Raw genomic sequence first — 15,000 nt, 5'->3', positions numbered from 1 at the left:
GTATAATCATAAATATAAGAGATGACTTGGTGGTATGAAGGGTGCAAAAGACATGGTGCAACTTAGCTTTTTGCCACTGAGTGGACGGCCTGTAATTAGTTCATAGTCTCCACAACTGCTCCGTCGAATGTAGTGCCGGCTGGTGTGGCGACGAAGCAGGGAACAGTGGAGACATCAGGCGCCTCACCCAGTCGCTGGTTAGCCGGTTAGCTGGTTACATCACACGATCCGGTTACAGCGTCCGCAGATAACAGCGTCCCGCAGATAGGCAGCAAAAACAGCCAGCAACAGTTGTAGGTAGAAATGAAGAAAGGCTGCAACAAAAAGCCTCGGTGCACTAAACATGCCAAGCTACCCCTTCACCTCCACCTTTAAACATGTCATCTTTACATATATCTCATCGAGCACGTGGGCCTGCACAAACGAACTTTTACAACAACAAATCAGCTATTTCCTTCCTTCTCTCCATATCTGCAAAAACCATATACAGATTAATATTTTAGCGTCACAAAGAGCAAATTATGCGCTAACCTGGAAAGAACAACAGAGAGTATTTCATTCCACAAACACAGACTCGTCAACAGCGTTAAATAATGATTTATTACCTCAACAGCCCAATGCAAGTAGTTCTCTCAAGCGAAAATGCTTCCTTATGAATGGCTTCCGCTCGTCAACGAAAATATCGCCATCCCCTCTTGCGCTGAATCCTTATAGGGTAGAAATCTTTCCCCGCACAGCGAAGAATACCTGACGACTCGTCCTCAGCGAACATGTAACAGCGAAAAGGTGGTCTCTCGTTGAAGTTCCATTAGAGCCCTACTGTGCTAGCAGAACGGCACGTTGATAAAAGTGAAATATCTAACGTGATGAAAACCATCAAACTCTAAGGACGAAGACACCGACCCTCTCTCTCTTGCTCCTGATTGTCAAGTGTGCCGTTTCATGTCTTTACCAGACAACCTTGAAACCCTCACGTGACTCCACGTGTACTGTAAACAGTTCTGTTATAGTTGATTTTGCCAAGCAGGCAAAATCACGCACGTGGAACTCCTGTATCACGAAATTCCCGTGCTCGGCTATGCATGGTTAGCAAAAACCCAGCCGTTGACAGAAAACAGGCGCTTTCTGTTGCAATTCGAGAAAGGCACCCGACAGAATGACACTTTCTCGGTCCACGTCACTAAATCGTGACAGAGCCCATGAACGCAGGAGAATAATAATTAATAAATACAACATACAGTTATAGGTCATATACAACTTGTCTTTGTTCTGCTGCTAGTAATTCAAACATGTGATCTGCAGTGGAATAACCTTTTCCGGAACCTGCTTGGAACTCTTTAATCAATTATATGACGCGCCTTTTGAAGCAAACTGCACTTAAGTATAGATCATTTGAGGTACCTTTGTACTTGTTTTTTTCTTCTCTGTTGTTCAGAGGCACATGTTTTATAAATTGCTTTTTGGTAAGCAGACCAAGACCATGTTTTAGATGAAGTTTTTTTTCTTCTCGTAAAGACATATTAGTTAGGTCTTCATAAAGACTACCACATTTCATAGAAAACCATTTCCTGTATCCAGCCTCATGAAAAAAGGAAATATATTTGCTGGTTTGCAGACTTCGTTTGTATACTGTACCAGTAGGATTTGAAAAGAAACATAAGACAAAGAAAGCATCCTACAACACACACACACACACACACACCACACCACACACACACACACACACTCACACACACACACACACACACACACACACACACACACACACACACACAACTCTTCTCCATCATCCTCAAACAGTGTGCAAGAATTTGACAATAGTGACGTTACATTCCCATAGTCTGTGGCTGTCACCGAGAAGAAACGCTGGCCTTGACACTATTAAAAGCAAATCTTTTAATAACAATGCCAGCAGTAGTTTTATTTACTCTAGCAGTGATAAAATCCGTGAAGTATTTGCTTATTGGCTTTAGAAAGAGGCTGACTACTGCCCCATGAACCTTTACTGACACGCAGCGACAATGTGTCTCGACTCTGTACTACACTACCTGTCATAAAAAAGTACACAGATACATTTTGCTGTAGATCTTTGTGATGCGGGCAGTTATATTAAAACCAAGTATATTGCTAGAAAGGTAATTAATTCCCCAACCGAATGAATTACAGAGTTTCATTTATTTGCTTACCCCCCGCGGGTTAGGGGGAAGAATTTACCCGATGCTCCCCAGCATGTCGTAAGAGGCGACTAACGGATTCTGTTTCTCCTTTTACCCTTGTTAAGTGTTTCTTGTATAGAATATAGTCACTGTTTGTAAAGATTTTAGTCAAGCAGTATGTAAGAAATGTTAAGTGTTTTGTACTGGAAACTTGCATTCTCCCAGTAAGGTTATTGTACTACGTTGCAAGCCCCTGGAGCAAATTTTTTGATTAGTGCTTTTGTGAACAAGAAACAATTAACAATTGGCTCTATCCCATCCCCCCCCCCCTTTCCCCGTCGCGATATAACCTTGAACGGTTGAAAACGACGTTGAACACCAAATAAAGAAAGAATTTATTTGGTTCAGCTGTTGTGCCTAGCAGTGTTGTCTTGCAATATACTTGGTTTTAATATAACTGGTCGCATCACAAAGATCTGCAGCAAAATGTATCTGTGTACCTTTTTATGACGGGTAATGTAGATCTTAATTTCTAACACAAATTTGGTCACGGAGCTTGCACATTTCATTTCCGTTTTACTCAATGGAAACCGCTTACAGTGTAAAGACCAAAATCCGCATTGTTGACACTTGGGTTTCCTTGAAACTACACCGCCTCGTGTCACTTTTGTGCTTGCTTCGTGAAATCGCGCAGCTCCGGTCGCAATCACCCCCCCCCTCACCCCTCCCCCATTTAAGAATGAGACTGTGGTCTGGGAAGATACACCCCCTCGCGCTTCGTTGGCATTGACCGAGTTTTAGCGTCAACTAAGGTGACTCGAGTCGAACCGGAGGTCGCAAAAACTCGGTCCGGTACGACTGGAGTGACGTCAGCGGTTAACCAACTTTCAACCTTGTTTCCTGCGTAGGGTCTCTCCAGTTCCAAGATGGCTGCCAAGGCGAGGTGAGAAACTTCTGCAAATATTTTTTGACAAAGTTACGGATTGTGAGAAGACATTTGTTGTAAATCACTTAGCCTTTCAAAAATTAAGGATACTGGGTTGGATACTGTCTTGGTTTTAATGCATTTTATTTTAGCAGTGATGTTTATTTTGGGAAGAAATGAGGTCAACAGGAGTTTGGGTGCGATTTCGGCTCAAATGTACTTTAGCGCCCTGAACTTTTACCCGGCTGTTTTGCGCTCGATTTTCACGCTCACTTCTTCATTGACGTTCGAATCGATAGTTCGATGTTTTGGCATTACATTCACATCAACAATAAAACAGTACTGCTTGTTCATCATCGTCGTCCATCAACTCTCCACAACAGTAAATCCGTAACGCGCTTGTCGCCATCTTGTTGCAAGGGACGCGACTGGACACAACCCAACAGCGTTTCCGCGAAGAAAAAAACCAGACATGCGCAGTGACCCTACCGTAGCTCAACCCTGTTCCTCGCGAAAACTCGCTCATTATATGTTTCGTGTAGGTTGAGTATGAACATTAACCTTGAATAGGGAAGGAATGTTTGCCGCCGCTGAGACTTGACTTGGTTTATAACCATTACCCAAAACAGGATACAAACTCGGGTATAAAGTCTGTTCACTGTCTGAAATTGCGTGCCACTCTGAAGTTACTGCTCGCCCATTAACACAGAACTATTTAGCTTCACTATATCAGGCAAGATGTCTACGAGCCGTTGCATGTTTATCCTGGTGAGTATTCGTTCTTCTTATTTACATGTATATATCCTTAGTTGATGACACATATAGTTTAGTTTCCTCGCACGATTCTAACACTGAATCCAGTTCTGACATTGTGACGCAATCTTTTTCCAGCCAGGTTTTATACTGTTTTGCAGAACTTTGGGGTGTATTTAAAACAAGTAAAACATATGATATAAATGTAAAGATAGATATTTAAAGTGCGCTGTTAGTGTTTATGAAAGCTGGATTGTCTGGATTGTAAAATGATTTAATGCATCCTGTTGATTCCCATGCCAAATCATAGTAGTAACTAGGTGTGTTGGAAAAATTACAGGTACTCCAGTCGATATTTTGTGCATGTTTAAATTTAGCGTTTATTTACATATGTACAATACAACATTAATATGGCTAATTGTAATTGAAAGACGTAAATTATTTGTTTGTCTGTTGATAATCGTATTGATGAGGTCAACGATCTTGGAACTGATGATTAAGTACGCGTCAACTTTTGTAACTGACAATTCTGTGTCGTAGCTTAATACCGTAACATACCTAGCAAATGCCCACCCCCCTCCGCAAAGATTTCGGGTAAAAGTAAGGGGTGGGCGTTTGCTAGGTATACACCCTTTTGCAAGATAAAATGTCATCACATTTTCACGAGAAAAGAAAGGTGATACAACCATGTGTTTTGTGCAATTTTAATGAAAAATAAACACACCATTTGTTTACACAAATAAAGATCAACGTTCTGTGATAGAAAAAAAGAAGAAAAAAGAAAAGAAAAAAAGGACACAAGTGACCTATATTCTTGTAATTTTCAGAATAACGTCAGCACAAACACAGTTTCTTCTCTTGTTTGGAGATCTATCCCCCGTTTTTTACAGGCGAGAATAGGCGAGATTGGCGAATGGGGCGAGGAAGTACTGTTTCTTGGGCAACTCTCGCCGCGAGGGACGCTAGGATTCTCGCCTCGAACGCTAGGTAGCTTTGGTCTTGCTCGCTTGTCGAGAAAACATGGCGGCCACACTGCTGCCAATTCGATTGGCTGTCCATGGCTGTTTACCGACCAGTGCAGACGACCTCTTCGGTATCAACCAATGGTGTTTAATTCTTGCGTAGCTATCCATCAAATCGTTTCATACTCACTTTCGCCTCCCAGCCCCGCGAGCGGCTAGCCGAAAAAACATCTAGCCTGAAAGAAACACGCGTCAGGTGGGGTTGATGATGTGGGCTCATTCTAGTCCTTCGAAGTCACTCAATAAAAGACATCACTGAACGACGTCACTTAAAGACATGACGTAATGTTATGCCCCCCCCCCCCAAAAAAAAAGGCGAACCATCGAACAGTGTGCACAAATCGTACATAAAGGAGGCCGACTGTCTTAAAACAAATTTAAAACAAAACAAAACCGGGGTGGGCGTTTACTAGGTAGTGACCCCTCTGCACAACTTTTGGCAAAAAGTGGGGGGTGGGCGTTTGCTAGATACTGGGCGTTTGCTAGATATTGGGCGTTTGCTAGATACTGGGCGTTTGCTAGATACTGGGCGTTTGCTAGATATTGGGCGTTTGCTAGATACTGGGCGTTTGCTAGATACTGGGCGTTTGCTAGATACTGGGCGTTTGCTAGGGTTTTTACGTTGCGTTGATTTTGCAATTTCCCTCTCATTTCAGGCTGTGTTCGCCGGCATTGTAGGGCTGTGCTCTATTGTCTTCAATCGATTTAAGCCAGTTCAGCAATATAGGTAAGTCTATGTCTGTTTGTCTGTCTATTTTCCACTTATTCTCTACTGAACCCCTCCCCCTCTCCCCCACCCCCTTAGCCTAGAATTTTAATCACTCCAGAGCTGTGTACCACTGAAACAATGTTACAAAGGTGATATTCCTTTACTAAACTGTAACATTTTAGCCACACGCATGGATTTCATTAATAGATACTTTGTTCCTTATACATTGTATACCCTTGGCCTGCAGAGAAAGAAATACATATATTTTGTTTTTCTACGTTCATAAAATTACAAGGGTTTCAAAGTACATCACCTTCGTAACATGAAAACCAAAGGTTGTGACACTTTTACATACTAACATTTTTTCATTTAAAGACAAAAACAATTTGTTTTATTCCATGTTTGTATCATTATCTAACTGGAGTAATACTGAAAAAAGTAAAGAGAATACATATTCTAGTTGCTATCTGGTATACGTTATAATAATTTACAGGACTGAAAATAAATGTCACACAATGGCACTCAGCTCTGTAGAACAACCCTCGATCTACATTTGTTCAGCGAATTACTTCATAGTGATGTATATTATCTTCAATTTATGCATGATCCTTCTCTTAAGTGTTTGTAGGTCAAATGGTCTGACTTTTTATATTCTCTCGAAGATGTCACGTTTCAAATTCGGGGATCGATTAGATAAAAGGAGGTGTGACTTGATGTAAACCCTCCGGATTTTTACTTTGGGGGATATCTGAAGGTCCGAGTCTACAAGAAGCAGCCCAGACCATCGGTAACCCGAATACAGCAATTGCGGTAAGGCTCAGGACAATCCCCTTTGTGGAATTCTGAGAATACCCGGGGCTTTTTATTTCCAAGAAACGCCGAACTTGTGCCTAGACCTGGCGACGCGTGCAAGGCAGATTGCACCGGCGGAAAGGGGGGTGGGTCGCTCTACCGCGATGGCCACTGACTGGCTTTAAATTTCTGCGACAGCGCAAGAAAGGATTGTCGCATAACTGTGTTCTCAGCAGTTTCTGGTTTCCATCACTCTGTTCAGCAAATGCAAATCATCGTTTCTTTTATACTCTCGCTCAAAGGGCATTCATAACATTCTGCTTCGTAAATTTAGTAATAATTATATTAATATAGTTATTCATCGGCTTAACATCGACGCCCCCTTCTTATCCTGCCTTGATATTGCTAATAAACAAAACACATAGGTTAAGACTTTAAAGATTTACGTAAGATAGAAAAGACCAGAAAAATACGTGTGAAGAAGGAGATGTCGCAAAGTTAGTCGAAGTCAGTGTAGCCTGATTTGAAGAACCATGTTCATACGCAAAGAGACACATACTTAAAGACACACAGACACCCACATAGAGACAGACATAGAAGCAGAAACAGAGACAGACACAGAGACGGACACAGATAGAGACACAAAGACACAGGTACATGTATCAGACACAGGCACACATATATATATACTGTGAGACAGACACAGCGACAAAAACACTTAGACTCACGCAGAGACACTAATATAGAGACCCAGGAACAGAGACACAGAGACAGACAGAGCTCGGACGCAGAAACACAGACCGACAGATGAGAAAAGAGGGTAAACAGACGCTCACTGACATAGTGACAAAAACAGGACATGTCTGCACCGATCCGTACCTTATGTTTTTGTTCAAAACGCAGGCTACATTAACTTGTAGAACTTTGTGCTTTTGTGTTTCCGGGTTAAAGTATGAAAGGATTATCATGACAAAGGTTTGCGTTTCTTTGCTGTCTTCTACGGGTCCTATGTACATCAAGTTTTGTGAAGGGGGGGGGGGGGGGTGTTAGATAGGTTTTTTTTTCTTCTATATTTTATATTGTATTGCTTGTTTGTAGTTTACTTTAGCGTTTATTCTATAGATTGGTTGGTTAGTTTGTTGGATGAATGAGTTGGGTTGCACCAGTCTTGTACACACTTCCTCTTAACCTTCTCTTCACCTCTCAACGAATATTTTTTTCCTTCTCTTCACTCCAACTATCTCTGTATATCATTCTCTCTGAGACAATAAATGACAACCCTACCTAATACCCCCCCCCCCCCCCCCCCGCTACACACAAACACACACATGCCGACCTATTTTTTTTTCTTCTTCTCCAGCGTCGAAGAGGAAAACAACAAGATGTTCCCGGGCTACTTCAGAACCGACCTACAAGAAAAAGAGTATGAAACGGAAGCGTATGTTGTCCAAGCCCATTTCAGAAACACCTCCGCCGACTACAGCCAGGTTGGGTTCCACCCTTCGCCGAATTGCGGGCATAAAAAGAAGGAACACTCGTACACTTACAACGCTTGTTGTCGTTCGTGAGTTGCTGTGGGGGCTGGGGATGGGTAGGGGAAGTGCCCCCAATATGGACCAGCTCCTAATGCTGACCACCTCGGCCTCCTGTTCTGAAAAAAACTAACAGTACTAAAGCGCTCAAAACATTTATTCTCTCTGGATAACTTTCACATGTCAAAACAGGTGCGGACGCAAAAAACAACGAAACCGTTACGCTTCTCGACTGTTTACATCTATTCAAGTCTTTACTAAATGTTTTGACATAGACGGGTAATCGAGACGATGGTGGTGGTGTCTGTGTGTGTGTGTGTGTGCGTGTGTGGGAGTAGAGCGATTCAGGGAAAACAATCTTCATGAAACTTGGTATAATATTACCAGAATTGCTTTTCTCTCAAAAAATGTATTTGATGACGCCATAAGCGGCTTTTAGTGATAGCTGAGGCGGCACTAATGTCACGCCCTGATTTTAACCAAATTGTTTCAAATTTTGGTCAATCAATCTTTGACTCTGTCCGGACTACTGAATTGCATTTCAGATTCGGAAACTTAAAAACTCGCTGATTAGTTTGCTCATTAAAGTTGTCATTAAAAACTAATTTTCACTTACAGATTAAAAATATCATTGCATTGTATTCCTCAATTCAATTGTTTTGTTATAGCTATGATATGTTAACTTTAAAAGCGCGCTCAGAATGAAAGACAAAAGGTTGAGTATAACGTTCGCATGCTACGCGGAGACGAGCGTGACCCGTCTCGGGCTTCGGGTATGGTTAGCCGAGACTATTTGAATGTAGTCTCGCCGATGATTGTTTTTTGTTAGAGTTGATCTGTTAGGTTGATGCTTACAGATTGACTAAATGGTTTTATATCGCTTCACGCGACTTGTTTACACTTCTGGCAGCGTTCAATCTAAATTTGATGCTTACAAAAACTAATGGCAACATCTCTAAGTAGTGTTTGTCCACATGCATAGACCACCTTGGACAATAGTAGAAAAGTAAATATAAAGACAGGTTTCAATCAAACATTAAGAACATTGCTGCAAATATCCTTACCAGCTCTCTCGCTTTCACAAAAATATACAAAACATTTTTGTGTGTGTGAAAGTTGATAATTTCATATATATTTTTTCTGTGTTTTTAATGTGTTTCTCTAGTTCCTGTTGTGCTTCAGAACATTGTTCTCATCGAGCTGAAACAAATAAGTCTGATACATATTTGAGTTAGCCTGACTCGCAAACTGAGTTGTAGCATGTAAAGTATAGTGCGCATTTTGCAACGATTCGTTATTGACTCTTCACAGGTCCATATTAGGCACCCAGGCTGCCAATATGAACCATTTGTGAATGTGTATGTACATGTATTTAATTTTTTCTCTCTGAAAATATATCAACGCTAATTCGATTTAATTAGTTCTGATAGTTAACTAAAAAGAGAACAACTACCAAGCACAAATGAAACTTCTTCGTCAGAAAACATGCCGGTCATTAACATGAAACAAAAAATGGTTCATATTCGGGGCACTTGTATGTTTTGTCCGCGTGCGCGCTCTTGTGTGTGTGTGTGTGTGTGTGTGTATATATATATATATATATATATATATGTGTGTGTGTGTGTGTGTGTGTTGTGTGTTTGTGTGTGTATACGCGCGCAGTAGTCTGTGTGTGTGTGTGTGTGTTTGTGTGTGTGTGTGTGTGTGTGTGCGTGTGTGTGTGTGTGTGTGTGTGTGTGTGTGTGTGTGAGTTCGTTTTTTTTTATGCGTGATTGTGTGTATATAATGTCTGTCTAGTATCTGTTCCTTTGTCTTTTTACTGTGCATTCTTTTTTTTGGGTGTGTGTTTTCTTTTCAGGCACACACATTTCATCGATCCAAAGAAATTGCAGTCTGCAATGACTGGACGGAATGATTGGGCTACAGTGGCACAGTACCCTAACTTCAAGCAGTACTTTTTTTCTCAGGAATGCTGGTGAGCACACTGTGTTAGTGGTCCTGTTTACCACCACAAACAGACACTTTTAAAGGGGATTACAGAATCCTTCCATTTGGACACATAACAAAAACCACCAATGTGACTGCTTTCTTCGCAGAGTGGCGATTTTTATGTAATTTTTAATTTGTTTAAGTCACCTATGTCAATCTGCCAAATTAATTCACCAAACAATCCCAACTTTGAACAGAAACAAATCAGGCTGTTGCGTGTTAGTAGGTTATCGACTAAAAACAGGTTCTTGTAAAATATAAAAACCTGGATGGATCTGTAATGATGTTCAGGATTGCTTGTATATAATATTAGACCTTTCGACCCTTTCTGTCTTCGTGAAAGGTCGTGTTTCTGCGTGCCACAGTTGTGTGTTTTGACCGTCTAGCTGTCTCAACTGTTGTTGTTGTTGTTGTTGTTGTTGAATTTTCTATACATCCAGGAATATCCGTCTGCATTCTACCATGTCATGTGTCATTTCTCTGTGTTTACAGCCAGGTTCCAGGTTGCGAACTGAATAGTTGCTGGTGTATATGCTCACAGACCTACTACATGACGAATGCTGTCGTGACAAACCCCGACGGCTCACACCCCAGGCTCGAATGGGTGCGCGTGCCAGGCTACTGCCAGTGCGTGAACAGTAGATAAGGATGTTCTACCGTACCCGTATTTTGGGAGCTATAAGACGCTTCGTTGTAAAAGGCGCAAACCCCATTTTTAAGGTTATATGAGAAACATCTACACAATAGGCGTTTCCGGTGTATTGGCTGCAAGTCAAGGCAATTATACAGAGTGTAAATAGTTTTGCCCTCAAATGTGCGGTGACATCGAAGCCACTACTTGTTTTCTCTTGAATATTATTTCATGAAGCTTGAACACTAAATATCTTTTGGATTCGTATTCAGTGGAACCCCCTTTTTAAGGCATAAAAAGTCGGAGAAAATCTTTGGAAATGGGGGTTTATTAAAAGATCTGAGAAAACAGGGTCATAAAAGGGAGGGAGGTCCCAAAAGTGGGTTTCCACTGTAATTAATTTTGAATGGTGAATCGCATAAGCATTTTCTTTTCTTGTTTGCAAACGTGTTACTTTCCTTTGTTAGGTTCAATGGTAATTTGTTTCTGTGGAGTACACTTTAACCCTTGTTCATGATCATATTTACCAAAGTACCATCATCATTTGTTTTTCTTCTCTTACATTTACATTTCTCTTGTTTTTGGTTAATTCTCTTCTGACCAAGGACGAACTTTACTTGCTTAGCTATTTTCATGAACAGTTTGTCTTTTCTTGTCTGTCTCTCTCTGTGTTCAAGAAAAGCTCAAAACAACTCCTCCCGATGTATTCCAGTTGAAAGCTATGGAGTTACCTCTCTTTGTGTAAATGAGTAGGACATGCGCTGTGCAGCAAGAACTGATCAAAACCCATTTAAAGATTTGTTCCCCGTGAGGTCATGAGAACTGCGGTTTTATTTTACATAGAGTGTTCCCTGTTGAATTGAAAATGCACTCTATTTCTTAGAAACTGCACCGTTGCACTGATATGATATTGTTAGTCAGTTTTGTTGGGCCGATTTCTTAAGTGGTAAACTGAGATACATTGCTCTCAAAAGGACGTTGTCTCCGCGAGATTCTCCAGGCATACACGAACACACTCATTCACATACAGGATTACACTCACATAATCAGACAGACAGACGAACAGACAGACAGACAAACATGCACGCACAGACTCACAGAAAAAGACAATAGAAAACAGAGACAGAAAGCCAGCCACACACACACACACACACACACATACATACAGACACACACACACAGCAGTGCAGTGCCCTCATTCAACAAACACATAGATTTACTGGGATATTGTATAAAAGCCCGGTTTGTACGTATTTCCTTCCTTTTTTCATCGGTTTTTCAAAGATAAACCTTATTTAGATTTGTGTGTGCACATTTTCTATAGTACATGTATTTACATTTATGTTGTTGTTCTTTTGGTTGTGTTGCAAAGAGTATGATCTGAGCGAATGTAAGGGGGCATCGTACAATTATTCGCGAATATTTTTAACTTTTGCCTGTGCACATCATCATTATCATCATGATCATGAGTAGTTAGTATTTTATATTTTATTTGCATTTATAGTTTATTATTCATTTTGTGATGCTATGCTCATTGTTTTTCCAAGGAAAAATTAAAACAATGTTTTGGTTCAGTTTTGTTTTCCTTCTCTGCATGTCTGCCTCTGTCTGTTCAACATCTGCACGCTTGCACGCAAGCTACATAAAACTACTTGTAACTCCATGCTTTTGTGTTTATTGTAGTAAGTAATGAAAAACAATGAAAAAAAATAGCCTCAGGGCCAATACAAGTATACAAGCTGTTTTTCCTGACCACCAAACTGTGCATAATAGCGAAGTAGATTGTATTGTGCTTTTGGTCTGGCTTTAAGATATGTACTGTAAATAAGGTCAAAGGAATGCATGAGTAAATCCTTTATTCGTATGAAACAACATCAACACACTGGCCCAAACCGCTGATATTCGACAAGAATGTAATGATACCTTTTGGGTGCAGGTGGGCGAAAACAATAAGGTAATACTGTATAATTAAAGCTGATTTAAAGATCATCAGCAAATAGGCGATTTTCGAAAATAAATCCGTCGGGTTTGTATGCATGGTGGTGGAAAGTTACCTTTTCTCGCAAAACGCTCACTAGAGGGACCAATCACTAGCGAGGGGTGTGCCGCAAATACTGCAATCATTAAGAGAGTCTTATTAAACAATGACTGATCTTTGACAGAGAAAGAGAGAGAGAGTAAAAAGGCAACTACGTTTTTGATCAATTGCTATGTGCGAAACCGGTGCAGAGAATGTCATTTTTTCAAGTAAACGTCCCTACAACAATCCCAACTTGTGGAGGCATAATTAATATATCAGGAGGAATCAGAAGGGTTTCTATAGAAGATTGAGGGTCACTAATTAAGAAGGGAAAAGACGTGTAGAGATTATTTACTGACTAAAAACAATGAGAAATATACTAACTCATAAAACTTCTCCAAGGTGTAGCTATTCTTTTATCACAACTTATCTTTCTGTTGTGGAGTTTTCACACCATTTCAAGCCTCTCTAAATTCACTCGAATTCATTTACTCTTCTTTTTCGGACTTGTATTTTAATTCGACAACCCTAATATATCGGGGAAATCTTTTTCAGGTAACCGAAGTTAGCGCTGTAGAATTCGTCAACTACACAGACCGTTTGTTTGTGAACAAACTGAATCTTCATCAGCATAGTCGGTCTGACCATCTCTGCACAAATCGTCACTAGGGACTGGCTGCTAGGAACTACACTGTGGCCTGTTGCCGATCTCGCCGCAGGAATCACCTTCACATGTCGCATGTCACCTGTTTGCTGCAATGGCAACTTCAACAATCATGCACATAGCTGTAGCTATATAGGTATTATCTGCAAAGGACAGTTTTTTGCTGTAGCGATTAACATCACCAAGTTTGTCAGGTCACCGGTCATTTTATCTGAGTTCTTATTTCGTCGACGTTCATGTTCATCCAATCGTTTTTGTATTTCACGGAGCTGGATTTAATTGGATATCCTCGGGCGATGGGTCTGTCGACTGACAGGTCCTGCATTTCAGTGGACACCCAAGTCCAATGCTTTGCTTTTCATCGTCACGACCGCAGCGCCTCCTCCTAACAGAGAAAGACACACACACACACACACACACACACACACACACACACACCCACACACACACACACACACACAAACACGTATACACATATACACACACAAACACGTATACACACACACACACACACACACACACACACACACACACACACACACACACACACACACACACACACACACACACACACACACACACGTCTCAAAACGTTTGTTTATGTTTAGGGCTTAAGAATAATAGTAATTGAAGACTGACATCCTTTTCTAAGCGTTTTTGAACATTTGTTGAGAGGTGAAACTCTCCCTACCCTTCTAGGGGGACTGTAAATACACGTTTTCTGAGTTTGCAGTAGCTTATACGGTACACAGGTATAAGAACAAGCATGTGTTTGCCCTTACCGTTTCTGTGCTTTTGGCTACCATGGACCATAATTAGCAGACGTTGTCTTCTTAGCACTTTGTATTTTGAATAAGGGAATAGGGAATACAGCTCTGTAGCATGAGGTTCTGATCAAAAACTTGTTTTTGACACATACCCAACCAAGATCTGGACTTGCAATTGTTTTGAACGGAGTGTATTCCCCAATAAGCTATGTGTCTACTTTGTAGCAACTGAACTTAACAGTTTAGGTAAACTCGTGTAGTTTTCTTACGATCCTGCCAAGTGAAACCACAATTTAAAATAAAAATAAAGAAATACATTGAAGAAGAAACATTGATGGCTCAGATTGCACTGGATTGCTCTATTTACCTTGTTTTTATCAACATTTTCAGGGGGGGGGGGGGGCGGGATGCCCCCGGATCCCCCTTAGAGCCGGCCTTTGTCTTCTAAATGACGGTTTTGGAAGGTACTTGGGTAATATTTTGGCTCAGGTTGCTCCAGATCGGTCAATTATCCTTGTTTTGATAGGCTACAACATGCAGACAGACAGATCTAGATCTAGTGTCTCGCTTTCTTGCACAGTGTCACCTATGCTTACTGTGTATGTGTGTATGTGACGGAGTGATTGAGTTTGTGTTACTGTTTGTCGATTTCTTACGTGAGCCTTGAAGGCTTCGCCTCTTGTTTTGTATGTATTGGGCACGCTTACCAGATAATGTAGATGCACAAGATCAAAGCCGGTATGGCAACCAAGCTAAAGAATGTGGACGTAACAATGATGAAGGCCGTCCAACTGCCTGAAAAAAAGTGAAAACATAACAAACAATACATACCTGAGAAAGCACAACAGTATTTTACCCCCCCCCCCACCCCTCCAGCCACAGCCTTTTGAAATTAAAACAGTATTCTCCCCCCCCCCCTCCTCAACCCGCCGTATGAGACTGGGTGGCCGAGTGGTATCGGACTGGGTGGCCGAGTGGTAACGCACTTGCGCTCGGAAGCGAGAGGTTGCGTGTTCGACCCTGGGTCAGGCCGCAATTTT

General features: G+C 41.2%; 2 protein-coding genes across 3 annotated transcripts in view; one reads left to right on the top strand and one right to left on the bottom strand.

Moving 5' to 3' along the window:
- Positions 1 to 3,671: 3,671 nt before the first annotated feature.
- On the top strand, positions 3,672 to 12,083 carry LOC138972721 (uncharacterized). Its single transcript, XM_070345378.1, has 5 exons — positions 3,672 to 3,849; positions 5,513 to 5,583; positions 7,718 to 7,921; positions 9,748 to 9,864; positions 10,371 to 12,083. The coding sequence occupies exons 1-5, from the start codon at positions 3,820 to 3,822 to the stop codon at positions 10,522 to 10,524; spliced, it is 576 nt and encodes a 191-aa protein (XP_070201479.1). The 5' UTR covers positions 3,672 to 3,819; the 3' UTR covers positions 10,525 to 12,083.
- A 313-nt stretch (positions 12,084 to 12,396) lies between these two features.
- Positions 12,397 to 15,000, bottom strand: part of LOC138972720 (uncharacterized) — an 11,393-nt gene continuing 8,789 nt past the window's right edge. For both annotated transcript variants that reach the window (XM_070345376.1, XM_070345375.1), the window contains exons 5-6: positions 14,668 to 14,755; positions 12,397 to 13,578 (exon numbers count right to left, since the gene is read on the bottom strand). In XM_070345376.1, the coding sequence (XP_070201477.1) occupies positions 13,455 to 13,578; positions 14,668 to 14,755 (212 nt within the window). In that variant the 3' untranslated portion in view covers positions 12,397 to 13,454. The remainder of the gene's footprint in view (positions 13,579 to 14,667; positions 14,756 to 15,000) is intronic.

The sequence above is a fragment of the Littorina saxatilis genome, linkage group LG8 (genome assembly GCF_037325665.1).
Source record: "Littorina saxatilis isolate snail1 linkage group LG8, US_GU_Lsax_2.0, whole genome shotgun sequence".
Lineage (NCBI taxonomy): Eukaryota > Metazoa > Mollusca > Gastropoda > Littorinimorpha > Littorinidae > Littorina > Littorina saxatilis.
The sequence above is the reverse complement of the archived record's forward strand: the minus strand, read 5'-3'. Positions and strand labels throughout refer to the sequence as shown.